General features: G+C 32.8%; 1 protein-coding gene across 2 annotated transcripts in view; it reads left to right on the top strand.

Moving 5' to 3' along the window:
* LOC126741666 (uncharacterized) overlaps window positions 1-15,543 on the top strand; it is a 71,599-nt gene that overhangs the window by 33,391 nt on the left and 22,665 nt on the right. For both annotated transcript variants that reach the window (XM_050448205.1, XM_050448204.1), the window contains exons 2-6: window positions 6,347-6,493; window positions 6,602-6,705; window positions 9,271-9,516; window positions 9,589-9,806; window positions 9,877-10,085. In XM_050448205.1, coding sequence (XP_050304162.1) covers window positions 6,347-6,493; window positions 6,602-6,705; window positions 9,271-9,516; window positions 9,589-9,806; window positions 9,877-10,085 — 924 coding nt within the window. The remainder of the gene's footprint in view (window positions 1-6,346; window positions 6,494-6,601; window positions 6,706-9,270; window positions 9,517-9,588; window positions 9,807-9,876; window positions 10,086-15,543) is intronic.

Genomic DNA, 15,543 nt, shown 5'->3' on the forward strand with positions numbered 1-15,543 from the left:
TGGAACTAATTTTAAAGAAAGACAAAATTAACTTTATACATAGATATCAAACTATATATAGATAGGTACATAGGTATTATGCGTTTTTTCTACCAAAACAACAAAAAAAAAACATAAAATCCTGTAATAAAACCAGGGACAAAATTCTAGTTTTATATCTTTTATAGCCTATTAATAGATGAATATGTTCAAAAAAATATTTAGATTTAAAAATATAAATATTTTGGTATTTTACGCACACTTTCACATTCAAGTTTTTATTAGGTTTATATCTATAAGATTCCCTATTCTACGTTTATGATGATGGTAACCCCATGATGTGATGTTATGAAAGTATCGGTACTTACTTGTGAAAAGATCGGCATGAATCGCTTTTTTATCATGATGCGGCACAATGACACAAGTTTCTGCCATCCTAGCAATTTAAAAAAACACTAAAATGTGACCTTTTTTCCTTTTTAAACCAAAAATGAAAGAAAATCCACGAATCCCGAATATAAACAAAAAGCCGTTTGACAGATGACACAACGCGTATGGCTTAGGCGGTTAAGCTCCGGTGTTGTCGCTTCAAATTTTTTAGAAGCAGTTTTAGGGATTAGAATGTTAATAATTTTGTTTTTTTTTTTGCTTAAGGATATTATATTTATTCTTAAAATAGGTTAATTGTAGTATTTATATTTTTTATTTTAAATTTTCATATAAAATACAACACAAATAAGTTAAATTAACGTTCTAGTGTTTGTTAAAATATAGCTAAAAATTTCCTCCGTTGGAAATTTGTGTCGACTTGACAACAGAGAATCGGCACATATGTTTGTAAATAAAACACCCCTCTTGCCCCTGTGCACATGTTGGACTCAAACAAAGTTGTTGTTTACTAATTCTAGCCTTTCAATGTTTTAAGGTAACGCCAGTAACTTTTTTGTTTATTGGATTTCCTCTTGGGCAAATGTCTGCCCTTTATAAAAGTTTTCAGGGCGAAATTAATTTGTATTTTACGATCTAGATCTGATCCTAAAAATGTATTAGGTCGGATTTAGACTTAAAACGTTTTGAAAACAAATCAAATGGGTATTTTTATGGTTCAGGTTAGTCTTCAAAACGAATTCAATACCCATAAAAACGTAGCTCATGTTTAGGGCAACCGAGTGAAATATGCTGCTATAATATTACTCGCTAAAATGTGGCTTAGGTGACGTTTGGATCGAACCAGAACAATCGATATTGATCTCTATTCGTTTTAGCAGCCGCTATAAGCCACGTCTAACTATTAGTCCGGGAGCTGGGGGTCAATTTTGACTAGCGTTTTTATGTCGTTAAATTTTCGACCATACTGTTAAATAAGGTTCCATTGACAACGAAAGTGAACGTCAGGTGGCGCACCTGTGGTGGATGCGAGCGTAGGATGCTGCGAAACGTGTAAGAATTTTTTTTTTACAAAACCATTTAATGCCGAATGAGTCTTATTGGCATTTATTAGGATAATAAAAAAAAATAGTCAGCTGCGCGGTAGAGGGGGGAGGGGGAAAACGTCAGCTGAGCGGGTAAAGTTGTAAAAAAAACAAAATTGTTAAATTATTTTATATCGATTGAAATTTTTTTATATGATTTGGGAAATATATGGAAATCTGGTAATGATGATCAGATGACTGATCAGCTGCGTTTATAGTGGTGGTATGGACGTCAGCCGACGTACAAATGTATCATTACGTTCACATATCTCGGCGACGCGGGGAATTTTCAGTGCTACCAAATATTCACTGCGCTATCACCAAAATATCGAAAATGTGTAGAATCTACGTCCATTTCTACAACAGCTAAGTGAATAAATTTATATTGCTTGTTAAATAAATTAATAAATACTATATTCACATTATTACGTATTCAGTATTTTGGCTTTCTGTATTCTACACTCTTCACTCGATAAAAATCGTCGAATAGGGAAAACCTTATTACCTTATTTTATGAAAGAAAAATTAAGGATTAAACGACTTACCAGTAAGGAAGTTCAATCCGAATTATACGAGATTGGTCACATCCGAATAGAACACCCTGTAGATGTTTAGAGTATATTGATTGGCGATCTTATATGCAAATACTTCTCCTAGTTCTAAGAAAACTCATTAAATGCGTAAGTATAATATTATAATGTTAACGCTTATAATTTTACTTATAATTTAACGCTTACTTATATACCTAATTACATAAAGGGCATATAGTATAATATTATTAAACATAAATATAGTATAGTATTGTTATATTAATTTAGATATAAACTAATAATTATTACGTAACTGTATACAACAAGTGAAACGCATGAGAACCAACAAAACGAGAAGAACAAATACTTAAAACTAAGTCTATTTTATTTTTGGTTAATTAACTCAGTGATGTAATTTGCGAAACATTGATTATTTTGTATGGGTCTGTTATAAAATTTATTGAATGTTTCAGTCTTTTCTGACCAGCCCGCAGCTTGTCTAATAGAATTGATAGGGGTGCCAACCCTAAGAGCTCTTGACGTAGAAGCATGCCTCGTACTATGCGCTTTAAATTTTTATGTATCTACACCGCATATCTTAAGGCCTTTTTTAATCCACCTACTTAGTCTCTGTGTCGTAGCTGGCCTGTGTGGCTTTTTAATTGTTAAAATGAGAATATCCTCATTATTTCTTTAGCTTTTTGTATGGTTTATTTAATGCCGAATTGTAGAAGCTGTGCAGAGTCCTGGATTATTTTTAAAATAAGGAAAATTCAATTGGGCTTGGTGGTTCTTTGGCCCAGATGTTTTTATAATGTCCGAAATTTCTATTACCATACCAATGTCAGAAACTCGAATATTTAATAGTCTAATTTTGGAAAAGATTTGTACACGTTGTACAGAACACAGTGCTAAAAGCAACATCATTTTAATTGTCAATGATTCCAGTGAAAGATTTTTAAGTGGAAAGAGTGTGTTTATGTAGTTTATTACAGGTTCTAGATCCCAAGTTTCCTTATATCGAGGGAAAGAGGGGCGAAGTTTAAAAACACCGTTCATAAATATTCCTATAATTTCACAATTACTGTTGTCGCAAATTAAATTTAGGGCTGATCTATGCGTATTAAGAGTTGAATATTGTGCTGCTTTATTGAACTCTACTTTTAAGAATAAAAGTATTTTTTCCCTAACTGGCTTCAAAACATGATTTACGTTACCATTGCAAAAGTTCCACCACTTAAGATAGGTTGAGTTATATTGTTTTAACGTACTCTGACTCCAGGAAGCCATCATGATGTCAATAGCGTCTTCCGGAATTTTCCTTTCAATGTATGCTAGCCTGATAATATTGCAACACCCAAGGTAAGGTGCGGCCACATCGGATGGGGTTCCCTGAAAGGGGATATGAGTAATTTAGGATGGGGTGGTAGAATCAGAATATCAGAGGAAATCATGGATTTTAATTTTGGATACCAAGGCTGTGCTTTCCATATCGGATAAACTACAATGCACTTTGCATGATCTGATTCTATTTTATTAAGGACTTTTGGCATCAGAGAGAAAGGAGGAAAAATATATGCATTTTGATTTCTCCAGTTGATGGTAAAGGCGTCGACCGCTAGAGATTCTGGGTCAGGAAGCCAAGAAACGAAATTTTTACACTTTTTATTTAAATATGATGCAAAGAGATCTAATTTTGGAGTTCCTACCTTTTGAGTTATTTTTAAAAAAAGCTTGATGGTCGAGAAAATATTCGGTGTCTACATTTTTATGTCGCGAATTTTTGTCTGCTATTACATTTTCTACAGTATTTATGTAGCTAGCAATTACAAATATATTTTTCCCTTCACACCATTGCCATATTTCTCTGGCAATTGAATTTAGTTTTTTGTACTTTATACTGCCCATTTTGTTAATGACTGATATGGCAGTTTTATTGTCAATTTTTAATAATATGTGACAACTTTCCATATTTTTTGCAAAAGTTTTTAATGCATAACATGCTGCCCTCATTTCCAAGGCGTTGATGTGTTCCCCTTTCACTAGCTGCTGCCAAAAACCTTTTGTTTCATGTCCATTACAATATGCACCCCACCCTGACTTCCATACATCAGAAAAAATTGTTAAACTGTATTCAGGAAGTTTTATATCCCTGTTTATAATATTTATATTTCTTAACCACTATTTAAAATCTTTTTTCAAGTGTGCAGGTGAATGCATATTTCTATTATAGTCGCCATTATTAGTTTTTAACGCCAAGTATTTTTTCCTTTCAAATGATTTCAGATATAGCCAGCCATATTTTGTAGCAGGACAGATAGAAACTAAGGTCCCTATGAACTGACAGAATTTCCGAATTTTAATTATTCTTTTCGATGCTAGTTTTATTATGTTGGTTCTTATTGTGTCCTTTTTTTCTGTGGTTATTGAAATTTTCATGTTTGATGAGTTTAAAACGAATCCAAGAAATTTTATTTTATGTGATGGATGCAAATAACTTTTTTCTGTATTAATTAGAAAACCTAGCTTTTTAAACAAGTCAACTGTTTCGTTTATGTTTTGGACACACTCATGAGCTTTTTTGCTTCTCAGTAAAGTATCATCTAAATAAGCGACTGACAAAAAATTTCTGCTTCGTAATAGAGAGAAAACTGGTTTTAGCATTTTTGTAAAGACGTATGGGGCCGTGCATAGCCCAAAGGGAAGACATTGAAATTAAAATAAAAACTTCAGAATTGCTTAAATGCGTCTAAGGGGTCTTCATAATCTAAAGTGTCACATTCCAGTCAAAACTAAATATTTCTAATGTAATATATTAATACTATCTCTGTATGACTATTGCGATGTAGTTTATAATAATACAATTACTGTTGCAGTCTCTAATTCTATCCAAAAACTGCAAAATTCCTATATGCGGTTTTTAGCATCCACATTGTATTTTTTTAATTGGAAAAAAATAAATATTTCATGTATTTAAATTAAAATATATTTTCTAAGGGTGCATCGCATAAGTCCTTTTTTATTTAAAGTATTAAAGTGTATTTATGTATCAGTTCTGTTAAAATCGAAATGCATACCTATTTGCTAGAAAATTAACATTGTAATTGGGTTAGTAACATTTTGTTTTTTTCTCTTTGGCAAATAAATATATTTTGAATTTGAATATTTTTGCTTGATGTCTCATTTTTTTTAACATGAATAAGACTCGGATGGATAAAAATAATTGTGCTCACTTTTGATAAAATGTATTCCTCATATATTTTTTTATAAACTTAAAGTTTAAAAACCTGTGAATTGATCTAGGGCTTCTTATACTCAATGGTAAAATAATGATCCTCAACTGCTTATCAAGCATAATTATAACTCTTATTATAATCATTATATCAAAATCATTTTAACTAGTATTTCTTCCGTTTTTTTGATTTCCTTCCTTTCCGTTTTTTTAAAACGATTTACACCCCATTTTTAACACGGATTTTTGTAACGCCTTATCCCTTGTCCATACATATTTATCGCCTATTTGATTAAGTTGCTTAGCCAACTTAAACAACTGGTTCGTGTTTGACTAATATTGATGAGAAAAAAAAACAAAAGTTTTAAACTGTTAAAAATTCTTCATAATGATATTATAAATTAGATTATTTAATACAAGGACAAGTGTCGCCATCCAGATTAGCTAAATTACCAGCAACATTAGAGGTATGCGAAAGAAATATTTTAGCGCACTTTGGTGGAGAACGGCATAATAACAAACGCATATTTTAAAACTGCAAAGAAAAATGTATACACAGAAAATACCACTATTATTGGTTTTAATAGTATTATTAAGACTGTAAGTGCTGCAGGTATAGCTTTAATCACAGATAAAACGAGACAAATGTTGGACTCTTTGTCTCGTTATATCTTTACTTATCGAAGATACGGACTTAGAGCTAATAAGAATATTCAGGATATAAATAGTTAATTTCCTAACAAAGACACGACATCTAGAATCGACATTCTTTCTGCGCTCATTCACGACTCTAAATGGATCTATCAATGATTACTCCAAAATATTATTGAATTTAGAAATATTATTGAGTTTATTGAATAGGCGTATAGACGAAATATAATGCGCATCGTATAGGACTTTGAAACGCATGAAATTTCCTTACTATCCCTCCATATTATCTATTTTTTTTCTCAAAAATGTTTGATGCCCAATAAGGTGAACTCCTGATTTAATTAATTATGGTTCGTTAAGTAGATCAATTTTTGAACTTCTATTCATCAGAACACTTGGTCAACTTCTTTCATAATCTGAACTATCCTTTAACGCATAAATGTATTAAACTCTACAAAAATAATTCACAATTTCGATTACAGGAAGAAGCTAATAGTCCCGTGGATAAAAATGTTTTTATCCAAATATTCTCGCCGATAGTGTCATCTCACAGAATCATGAATTTCCAGTTTGGAAACTCTTACACAACAATTGAATTCGGCGAAAAAATGAAACTGTGCTTTATTGAGGTAAGTATTTCGATAAATAAATATTTAAGAAATATATTATAATATTCCAAGAAATGTAATCTTATAAAACTTGTTTATTTATAATTATCAAGTCAGAAATCTTTTTAGTATATGGGCTACCTTTTTATGGCTATTACGGACAGACTATTTGATGGGTTAATTAATATCTATGTGAGTTTTGCAAGATACTTGTGCGGACCAGATATTAACCAGTAAGTATTTATTATAGTATTTTATTGTATTTTTATTGGTTTTTATTAATTGCTTGATAATTATTTGTTTTAGTTAATTAATTTTATAACCTATTCTAAGATTTACTCCCCTTTAAATCAGTTATTGTTTAGAATTTGTGTGTGTCTTAAGTAACTTAAGTAACTAGTCTGGTAATGGCAAGAACACTTGCCGAAATGCATCGTTTCTGAAATTAGAGGATTAGCCTGCTAATAGCTAGCCTGCGTTACCTGTAAACGATTAAGAAAATAGGATTTAATTAGGTTTATCGATCTTTCTTCAAAGCCATAGTACTGAAGTTTATGACACAGCAACTTTTGATTTAGCGTATCGCCTTGGAATAATCCAACAAAATTAGCACACCGATCATGAGCAGAAATTATATTGTGCATAACATTAATTATAGCGACAGCGGTACATATTTAAAAAAAATATTTGGACTCAATGAACTGTTTTTTACCATACATTTTTACTGTTAACTCACTTCAACTTACGTCGATTTTTTTGGCGAAGTAAGATTGAAAATTATTTGCCTATATAATTATAAATTATATAGGCAACCAAGTTTAAGTTTTTATCAATGTCTTTTATTACCACACATTGTTGCTTACTATTCGCTCATACGTCAACCGATAAAGAAGTTATTAAGGATGGTTTATTTTGAAATGAAAGCACTATCTATATACACACTATGCACAATATATTTTCTAATGTAGGCCATTGGGCAAAGGAAATAGATAAAATACGCGTAGTTTTTAAAATGGGACAAAGTCGCCTGTAAGAGTATATTAATGCGCCATGTAAACTAAGTATTACCAGAGGTCAATAGGCTTATAAAAAGTAATGAGGCACTCTGGTTTGAATTCGCTGGATAGAATTTAGGTCTTACCCAGATATTTAAATTTAGCGCGAGTGAGTGCTGGGCACTACCCGAGAACGGCTCATTTATTTATCCCGTCTCATGCTAGCTGCTTCCGCCTACCTCTGGAGGATCCACTTCTCCAGCAGACTTTTCATCAATCCAACAGCGACAGAATTGGTTATACCAGTTATAGATTCGAGACCTACGAGCCGTTTTGCAGATCTTCGTCTGGCAAGGAGTCCGCTTTCTCGTTTGTAGTATAGCCTGAGTGGCCAAGCACCTAGGCAATCTTAACTTGCAGCCCACCTTTACTACTTCCTCTAGGTGAGAAGTTTTTAAAACGGAATAGAAGGGGCATTACATCAAGCTTCGTAGCAATTTTTAAAGTCGCCTGTAGGAGTTTATTGACATCGCCATCTACGCCATCTAAACGAAAGCAAAATGCTTTACAGCAAACCTAAGAATGTTAATTAATTGATGACGAAAATAGATTTCAATGACGCGACGGTTTGAAGCTACAAAAAAATCTCAGTTATTGGAATAATTATAAACACGGAACATAACAGTTACTACAATTAAACAGGAAGTTATTTTAATTTTATCGGCTTCTAAAACAATATTCATAAACCATGCGGTAAACTTTGACATTACATATCCATACTTCAGATTCAAGAAGAGAAGATTTATTACCTTACCTTAATAATTTTTACAATACATCTTACATTTCTCTAAGAATGCTTCAAAGCCCGTATACTTGTTTCAACTTTTTATTCTCGGAAAGCATTACGACAATATTATCTATAGGGCAGGCACACTATCACACAAATAACTCTTCTTGATAGGCCAAAGATAGTCTTGGGATAAGCACTGTGGCTCCATGTTAAACTGATATAAAATAGAAGTGAATAAGAAAAAAAAAAATTCTTTTGGCCGCATTCAAGAAGTGTTTATTTGCTGTAAACCACCGCTTAGCACCCGACAGTGATCACTTAAATTTTGCTGGGCCTCAGAGATCTGTTCATAAACAGTTAGATGGCCGTATTATCTGCCAAAGGGGTAAAGTGGAAGTATGGGGTTCCTCAAACTTTGAGCTTGAACAAAAACTTTGAGGAACTCCATTTCTCTCCCCGAGACATACACCGTCCACAAGTGCCTTCTGCGAGTAAGATACACCGAGCAGTTGTATTTTGTATCGAAAATTGTATTTCCTTAGTTTGCTCAGTAGAATCTCATCAAGATCACAAAAGCTAGTGGTAGGAAATTGTTTTTTTTTTAAAGTTCAAAATTCTGTCAGAAGTTTCTCGACCTCTGCGAAAACCAAACTGTCCTGAAAAGAAGAGTCATTAGTCTCAAAAAAATTAGAAATCCTCGCAGCAATGCACTTTTCCAACACCACTGCAAATATAGGCAGAAGAGATATAGGTTTATAATTGTAGATATCTTTACGGTCAAACTTTTTATACATGGGGATTACATTAGCATGTTTCAAAATATCTGGTAATGTATTTCTTAGAAAATCTATCAAAATAGTAAGTGGCTAACTCTGAGGTCTTCAAAATTATTTAATAAGAATATATGATATACAGCGCTTTTAAATATAATTTTTATTGGTTACGTTAAAATTTGTCAACATTTTTATACATAATTAAAAATAACATATTTTATTATATTTTACATTTTTTAGATTGAAATTGGATAAACGTAAAAGTGACCTCTATGCTACAATTATAGATCAGTGGCAGATGCTTCATAACAGTGAGCAAGCTGTACTTGTTGAAGCAGTAGAACAACTGTTAGTAAATAGTGAAATAACTGCAGCTTGTTTACAAAGTCTTAAAGAATCTGTATCTAAAGTAAACGTTCATCCAGAAAGCTCAAAAGTTCATGGTGTCCTAATTGTTGATAACAAGCTTTTATCACTTTATTCAAGGTATCAGACACAGTTGCTCGTACAAAAATAAGAAAGAAACTTTTATTTTATTATCTGATTTTATTTTTTCAGCCCCAGTGCCAGGCCTTTGTCCTCAGTTGATATTTTATTCACGATAATATTAACACACTGTTATAATAAAAGTTTAGAAGTCATTCAAAGTTTCGCAGTGTATCTGGCAGGACCAGAGCCTGAGCCGAAATGTTTGCCGCATTCAGTACATATTTTGGAAATTTTCGAAAACACGTTTCTGGTGTATCTTGTTGAAGTTGGCGATTCTACAGTGTCAGGTGAAGCTGCCTAATATTTCAGATGCTCCTTGGAACTAAAAAGTTTAGTCTAAATTTAAATACTTTTTAGCCGCTTTATATGAAACATTTTATCATCTACACAAGTTAAGATTTATTCAAGTTCAAAGAGAAGTTGAATCTATTCAGCTTGGTTATGAAAATTTGACTCTTGCTATGAAAAAATTAAACGATGGATTAAAAAAGTGTAAGATCAAATCCGTTGAGTCACCGCATAGACAGATTATGAAGAAATGGGATGTACTTAAGGAAAAATATAAGGTAGAGTATTTAATAAACATAAATTGGGATCATACATATTCCTGTTTGCACCTCTTAGATAGAAATACATAATTCGCGCATAACGCGTCATTTTTTACAAACTATTAAATTTCTTTTAATTTTGTTGTAAAATGTAGAGATTGCCATGGATAACTCATTGAAATTTGATTCCTTTATAAACAGGACTATCTTGGCATCTTTGTAATTGAGAAAATGGGGTTCAAAATGATACTTTCCAATCAGATCAGTTATTCTAGTACATAAAACCCCGTCTGCAGTCTTCTCTATACTCCAAGCATGAATCTCTAATCGCTTTTCTGTGTCGACCAAAAATTGTATTCGCTGTTCTGCCCTTCCCCACCCTAAAATGCCATAAGAGATAATGCAAAAGTAGAGTGTTTTTTTTTCAGCAACCCTTCTGCATCCACTCCTGGACATAGCCCTCCCCTTACTGTATCCATTCCGATCGGTTCACTGCCTTTTTCTTCTCGCTATCTCTTTTATATCGTTGATTTATCACACAACCACCACTTCTGTTATGTTGCCTTGTACGCCACTGTCATTGTAACATACGTCTTGTCCATCTGTTATTGTCTGTACTGTACCCACGAACTTATAAATATACCTGGACGCGGATTCCGTGTACTGTTGAATTCCATAGCGACATGTCGCCTATAAAATTTTGTATTCCGTGCACCGTTTGCTACACGACTTTCGCCTGTTCTTGGTCGCTACGAAGACGACACCTCTTGATGTGTTGATTTCATCTTTTCTATATGACTTTCTTTGTTTTTTTTTATATGTTGACGTTGGACGGTTTTGTAAAAATTGTTAATTGTTTTTTTTTTTGTTGATGGTACTTATATGAGTACTGTATGGGTATTTAGAAAAATACCCATACAAGGTTAGACTAATAATTTTTAAATTGTAGGTATTTGGTAGCACCTTTTTGAGCTTCTTAAATTTGTTTTGATATTGTTACGAGCTTCATTTTTGTTAGGTTTGTGTTGTTTTTATTTGCATTACATTTATTTTGGTTATTGTAGTTTGATTTTAGGTTCTAAAGGTGTTGTAGTTAAGTTTTACGTTGTTATTTCTGTTTGTTTTTGTCATTTGTTAGGTTAGGAGGGCCCCAATAGGGCCCCAAATTTAGCTTAGTTAGGTTATATTTTTGTCTGAAACTATAATGTTTTGTTGTGTTGCTTACCTTAATTCTTTCTAATTAGTTTCATGACTACTTTCTATAAACTTCATCTCAAAAATTTGGCATGTAACATATACATAGCGTGTTTCCTTGTTATACAAATACCTATTTATATTTTAGATGTTTCGTGTCAATATAAATAATATTGGTAATCAAATTTGGGTGCCTTTCACATATTTGCAAAAAAGTTTCCCAGTGCTGGGAAGTCACCCTCATTATTTTGTGGTACCTATTTTATTTGGCCGAGTAAATATCGAATTAGTAAATTGCGAGTAAATATTTTTGAAAGTAAATATCGAAAAAAACAAGCCATCATAGATCACATAACCTACAAACTATTGACCAATACAAACACAATTAAAAAAATATCCCTAGATATTTAGTAACAAAGAAAAAATACCTAGAATTTGCTCAAACATTTTCAGAATGAATAGTATCCAAAATGCGACATGTTAATAAATCCCGACTTTTACCGACCGGTAACGATGGGTACACGGAATACATATTTGGCGACATGTTAGCTTTGTTTTGGTTCCTGTTAGAATCGTCCTAGAATTGTTTTGCACATGCGCAGAATGTTTTATGCGTTTTGGTTCAATTAGAATTGATTCCGAATTGAAAGTTTGGTGTTTTGGTTTTTTTTTGGACCGGTTCAGAATTGTCCTAGAATCGTCCAAAAATCCCTGCTCGAGAGTAGGGATCAATTCAGAATCAGGCATTTCGCACATGCGCAAAAAATATATCCTTACAATTTGACTCGACTTCACCAAATTTGAGAAGAAAAAGAAGAAGAAGTAAATAAGTTATTTTTTATGCTTTGTTAATGTTTATTGTTTTTCTTGTAGATAGATTTCATTTAACCTAAGAATTATCTATTGATTTTTTTTTTATCTATTGAAATTTTTATTCCAGTCCTAATGCTTAAAAAAAATATAAAGGTCCAAAACCAAAGCAATAAGCAATATTCAAAATTTCAAAACAAGTTGTGTTTAGCACATAACACAAATATATAGTTAGTTAGTTAGGTGTTTAGTAAATAAACACTCAGAATCAGCTGTTTACTGTCAGCGCGTCAAGCGTTCGGGTTCCATACCATGCAGAATTGAAACGGGAGCGATTCCGGATTTTACTTTACGGCGCAACGAGTTCGGCGCAGTTCTAGAATCATCCCAAAATCGGAACCAAAACAAAGCTAATGACTTTAGAAGTGGAATTCAACACTAGAATTCGACATGTTGAAAGCGACAGAACACGGAATCTGCGTACTGGGCTGGGATTCTAAAATCACGATTCGACACGATTACTCGATATGACAGATTCTAAATAAAATTTTCAGTCGTGAGTGTCTTGCGGATTGCCTATTGTTTAACGATTTGTCGACGACACGCTTCGGTATGTCGTATACACCAGACGATATTGTTTCTTCCTTTTTTAATACGTGCATAATGTGATAGCATCCTTTTTTAAACGTATTTGTTTCATTTATTGTTTACCAATAGTCATACCAGGCATTTTTAGTTATTATATATACACACAACCAAACTTATATGGAATCACCTTGTATTAATACGAAATATTTTAGTAAGATATTTTTTGTTGCAAGCAATAAAAAAGTACAAGTATTTACTCTCAAGGACAGGCAGATTAATAATAAATAATAATGTTTTACCTAGCAGTGTCGATTTTACTGTTTCACTTGCAAGTCGCATCAAATTTATAATTTATTTGTTTTTGAGAACTAAACAAGAATGCCATACATTGGGCTATCGGAAGTTCAGAGGGGAAGAATTATTGCTCTGGCAGAACAAGGCATGTCACAAAGGCAGATAGCTAGAACGGTGGAGGTTACACAAGGTGTTGTTTCAAAAACATATTCAAGATTTCTGGAATTGGGAACCTTAAAAAGCAGACCAAGGAGAAGTCGTAAAAGAGCAACTACTGAAGGGCAGGATCGCTTTTTAGCTCAAATAGCAAGAAGAAATCCCACAACATCTCATCCAGAGCTTCAAAGGCAACTTTTACAAGCTACGGGTGTGAGTGTTTCTGTCGAAACTATTAGAAGAAAACTTCGCGCTCGGGAATTATTTAGCAGAAGACAGTTAAGGGTTCCAGAACTTTCAAGGCAACATAAAATTGACCGTTTAAATTGGTGTTTGGAGCATGAAAATTGGGATATTGAAAATTGGAAAAATGTCTTATGTTCGGATGAAACCAGAATAGGACTACGATCCGATGACCGGCGGATTCGCATTTTAAGAGGTAGAGGGAGACAAGCTAGACTTCGTGCTGCCAAACCTATCCCGAAATACAAAGGAGGTACTGTAATGTTTTGGGGTGGAATTATGATTGGTGAAAGAACTCCTTTAATTCCAATTCGACAAACCCTAACAGGTCAAAGGTATGTAGATTTGGTATTGCAACCTGTAGTTAGGCTCTGGCGAGGTGGTTTTGGCATTTTTTTTTATTTATGCAAGATAATGCCCCTCCACATACCAGCAGAGTTGCAAAATGTTTCTTAGAAACGGAAGGTATTGCCGTTTTAGAGTGGCCTTCTTGCTCACCGGATCTTAATCCTATAGAGCACTTATGGGATAAGATAAAAAGAAAGATTAGAGCTCGCCAGAATGCTCCTGGTAACACTGAGCAACTTATTCAAGCGGTTTTAGAGGAATGGACAAATGTTCCCCAAGAAGACATTGACAATTTGATAAATAGCATGCCTCGTCGAATTCGTGCTTGCATCGATGCTAGAGGTGGCAATACTGATTATTAACATTTAATTTTAAATTAACTTTCTTGTTAAATTGTCATATTCAGAAAAATCATTTTTATAGAAATCTACACTTTTTGTTTATTGTTCTATTATTGTGAAAATTGTAATCAGTTTTATTATTTTTTTTAATAAACTTGGTTTTGAAAAAGTGCCCTTTAATCCTCAATGACTATTTTTTTAAATAAATTCCATTTTGCGAAATTACTGGGTGATTCCATATAAGTTTGGTTGTGTGTATTATCTATGATACCAGGTTTTCATTAGTATATCAAGAAGCATTCTTAAACACAACAATTCATAGATTTAATTCGACCCTATTTTCTACAACCTTATGTTAATAATAGAGGCAGAGGAAATAGAGTTACCATTGAATGGGCAATTTTAGTACATATATTAAGATTTTATGCCATCTATTGTTACCAAAGAAGCATTGGACAAGATTTTAAATTTGAAATTAGCGAAATTACTACAAGTCATTGGATCCATAAAGTTACTGAAATTATAGAAATTCACATTGCTAACTCATTCATTAATTTTTCAAATATAAGAGATTGGAGGAATTAATAAATTAACATTTATAGAGATATCCAATTTCCCTGGTGTTCTAGGTCTTATTGATTGCACACATGTTGCCATATTAAAACCAAAAGTGGATAAACACAACAAGTTTTTGTGATTTTCCATAAACTCAATTATGATTTTCAAATGGATAGTAGTGGTTTTAAACTACAATTTTTTATTTTAAAGAAATAATATAGTTATAGGCATATATTTAAATAAAAAAACGCGAAGGCGAAAAAAATTAACAAAATAAATGAAAATTCTTAATGTTTATCAACAAAAAAGACAACTGACGTTTCCAACTGTCAAATATTAGGGAAAATAGCAACGACAAAGAAAAAAAAAATAACAAAGAATAAAACGAGTTTAGCCGACGATTGAAATTTAGAATCACCCGTCTCGTCGCGATCGAATTCGAAGTCGTGATCGTATCGAGATCGAGTTGTGATTTTAGAATCCCAGCCCTGGACTGCTAATGCATATGGCCACGATACCCAAAACTGACCGCTGTCTGGTGGCCGCCATAGTGGTTGTGTCCTTTTGATGTTGGTCACTCTGAACATTTTAAGTGTTGCCAACAAAAAATATATTAAATAACTGTAATGAAGTTGACGACGCTGGCATTTGACGTGTGACCTGTTACAAACTAAATGTATTTTTTTATTGACATCGTTTTTAAACCATCATTGGGATTCTAAAATCACGACTCGACACGATCACTCAATATGACTGATTCTAAATAGCATTTTCAATTGTAAGTATAGGGGATTGCCTAGTTTTTGGCGATTTGTAAACGACACCCTTGGGTATATCTTGGGTATATAAATTTGTTAAGTAAACACAAGCAAAAATTGAAATGAAGATCTCATCATTTTCATGGTATTAGTTTAAGTTTATGGGAATAATAAAACAAATATTTT

This window comes from Anthonomus grandis, chromosome 10, assembly GCF_022605725.1.
Source record: "Anthonomus grandis grandis chromosome 10, icAntGran1.3, whole genome shotgun sequence".
In the NCBI taxonomy this organism is placed as follows: Eukaryota; Metazoa; Arthropoda; class Insecta; order Coleoptera; family Curculionidae; genus Anthonomus; species Anthonomus grandis.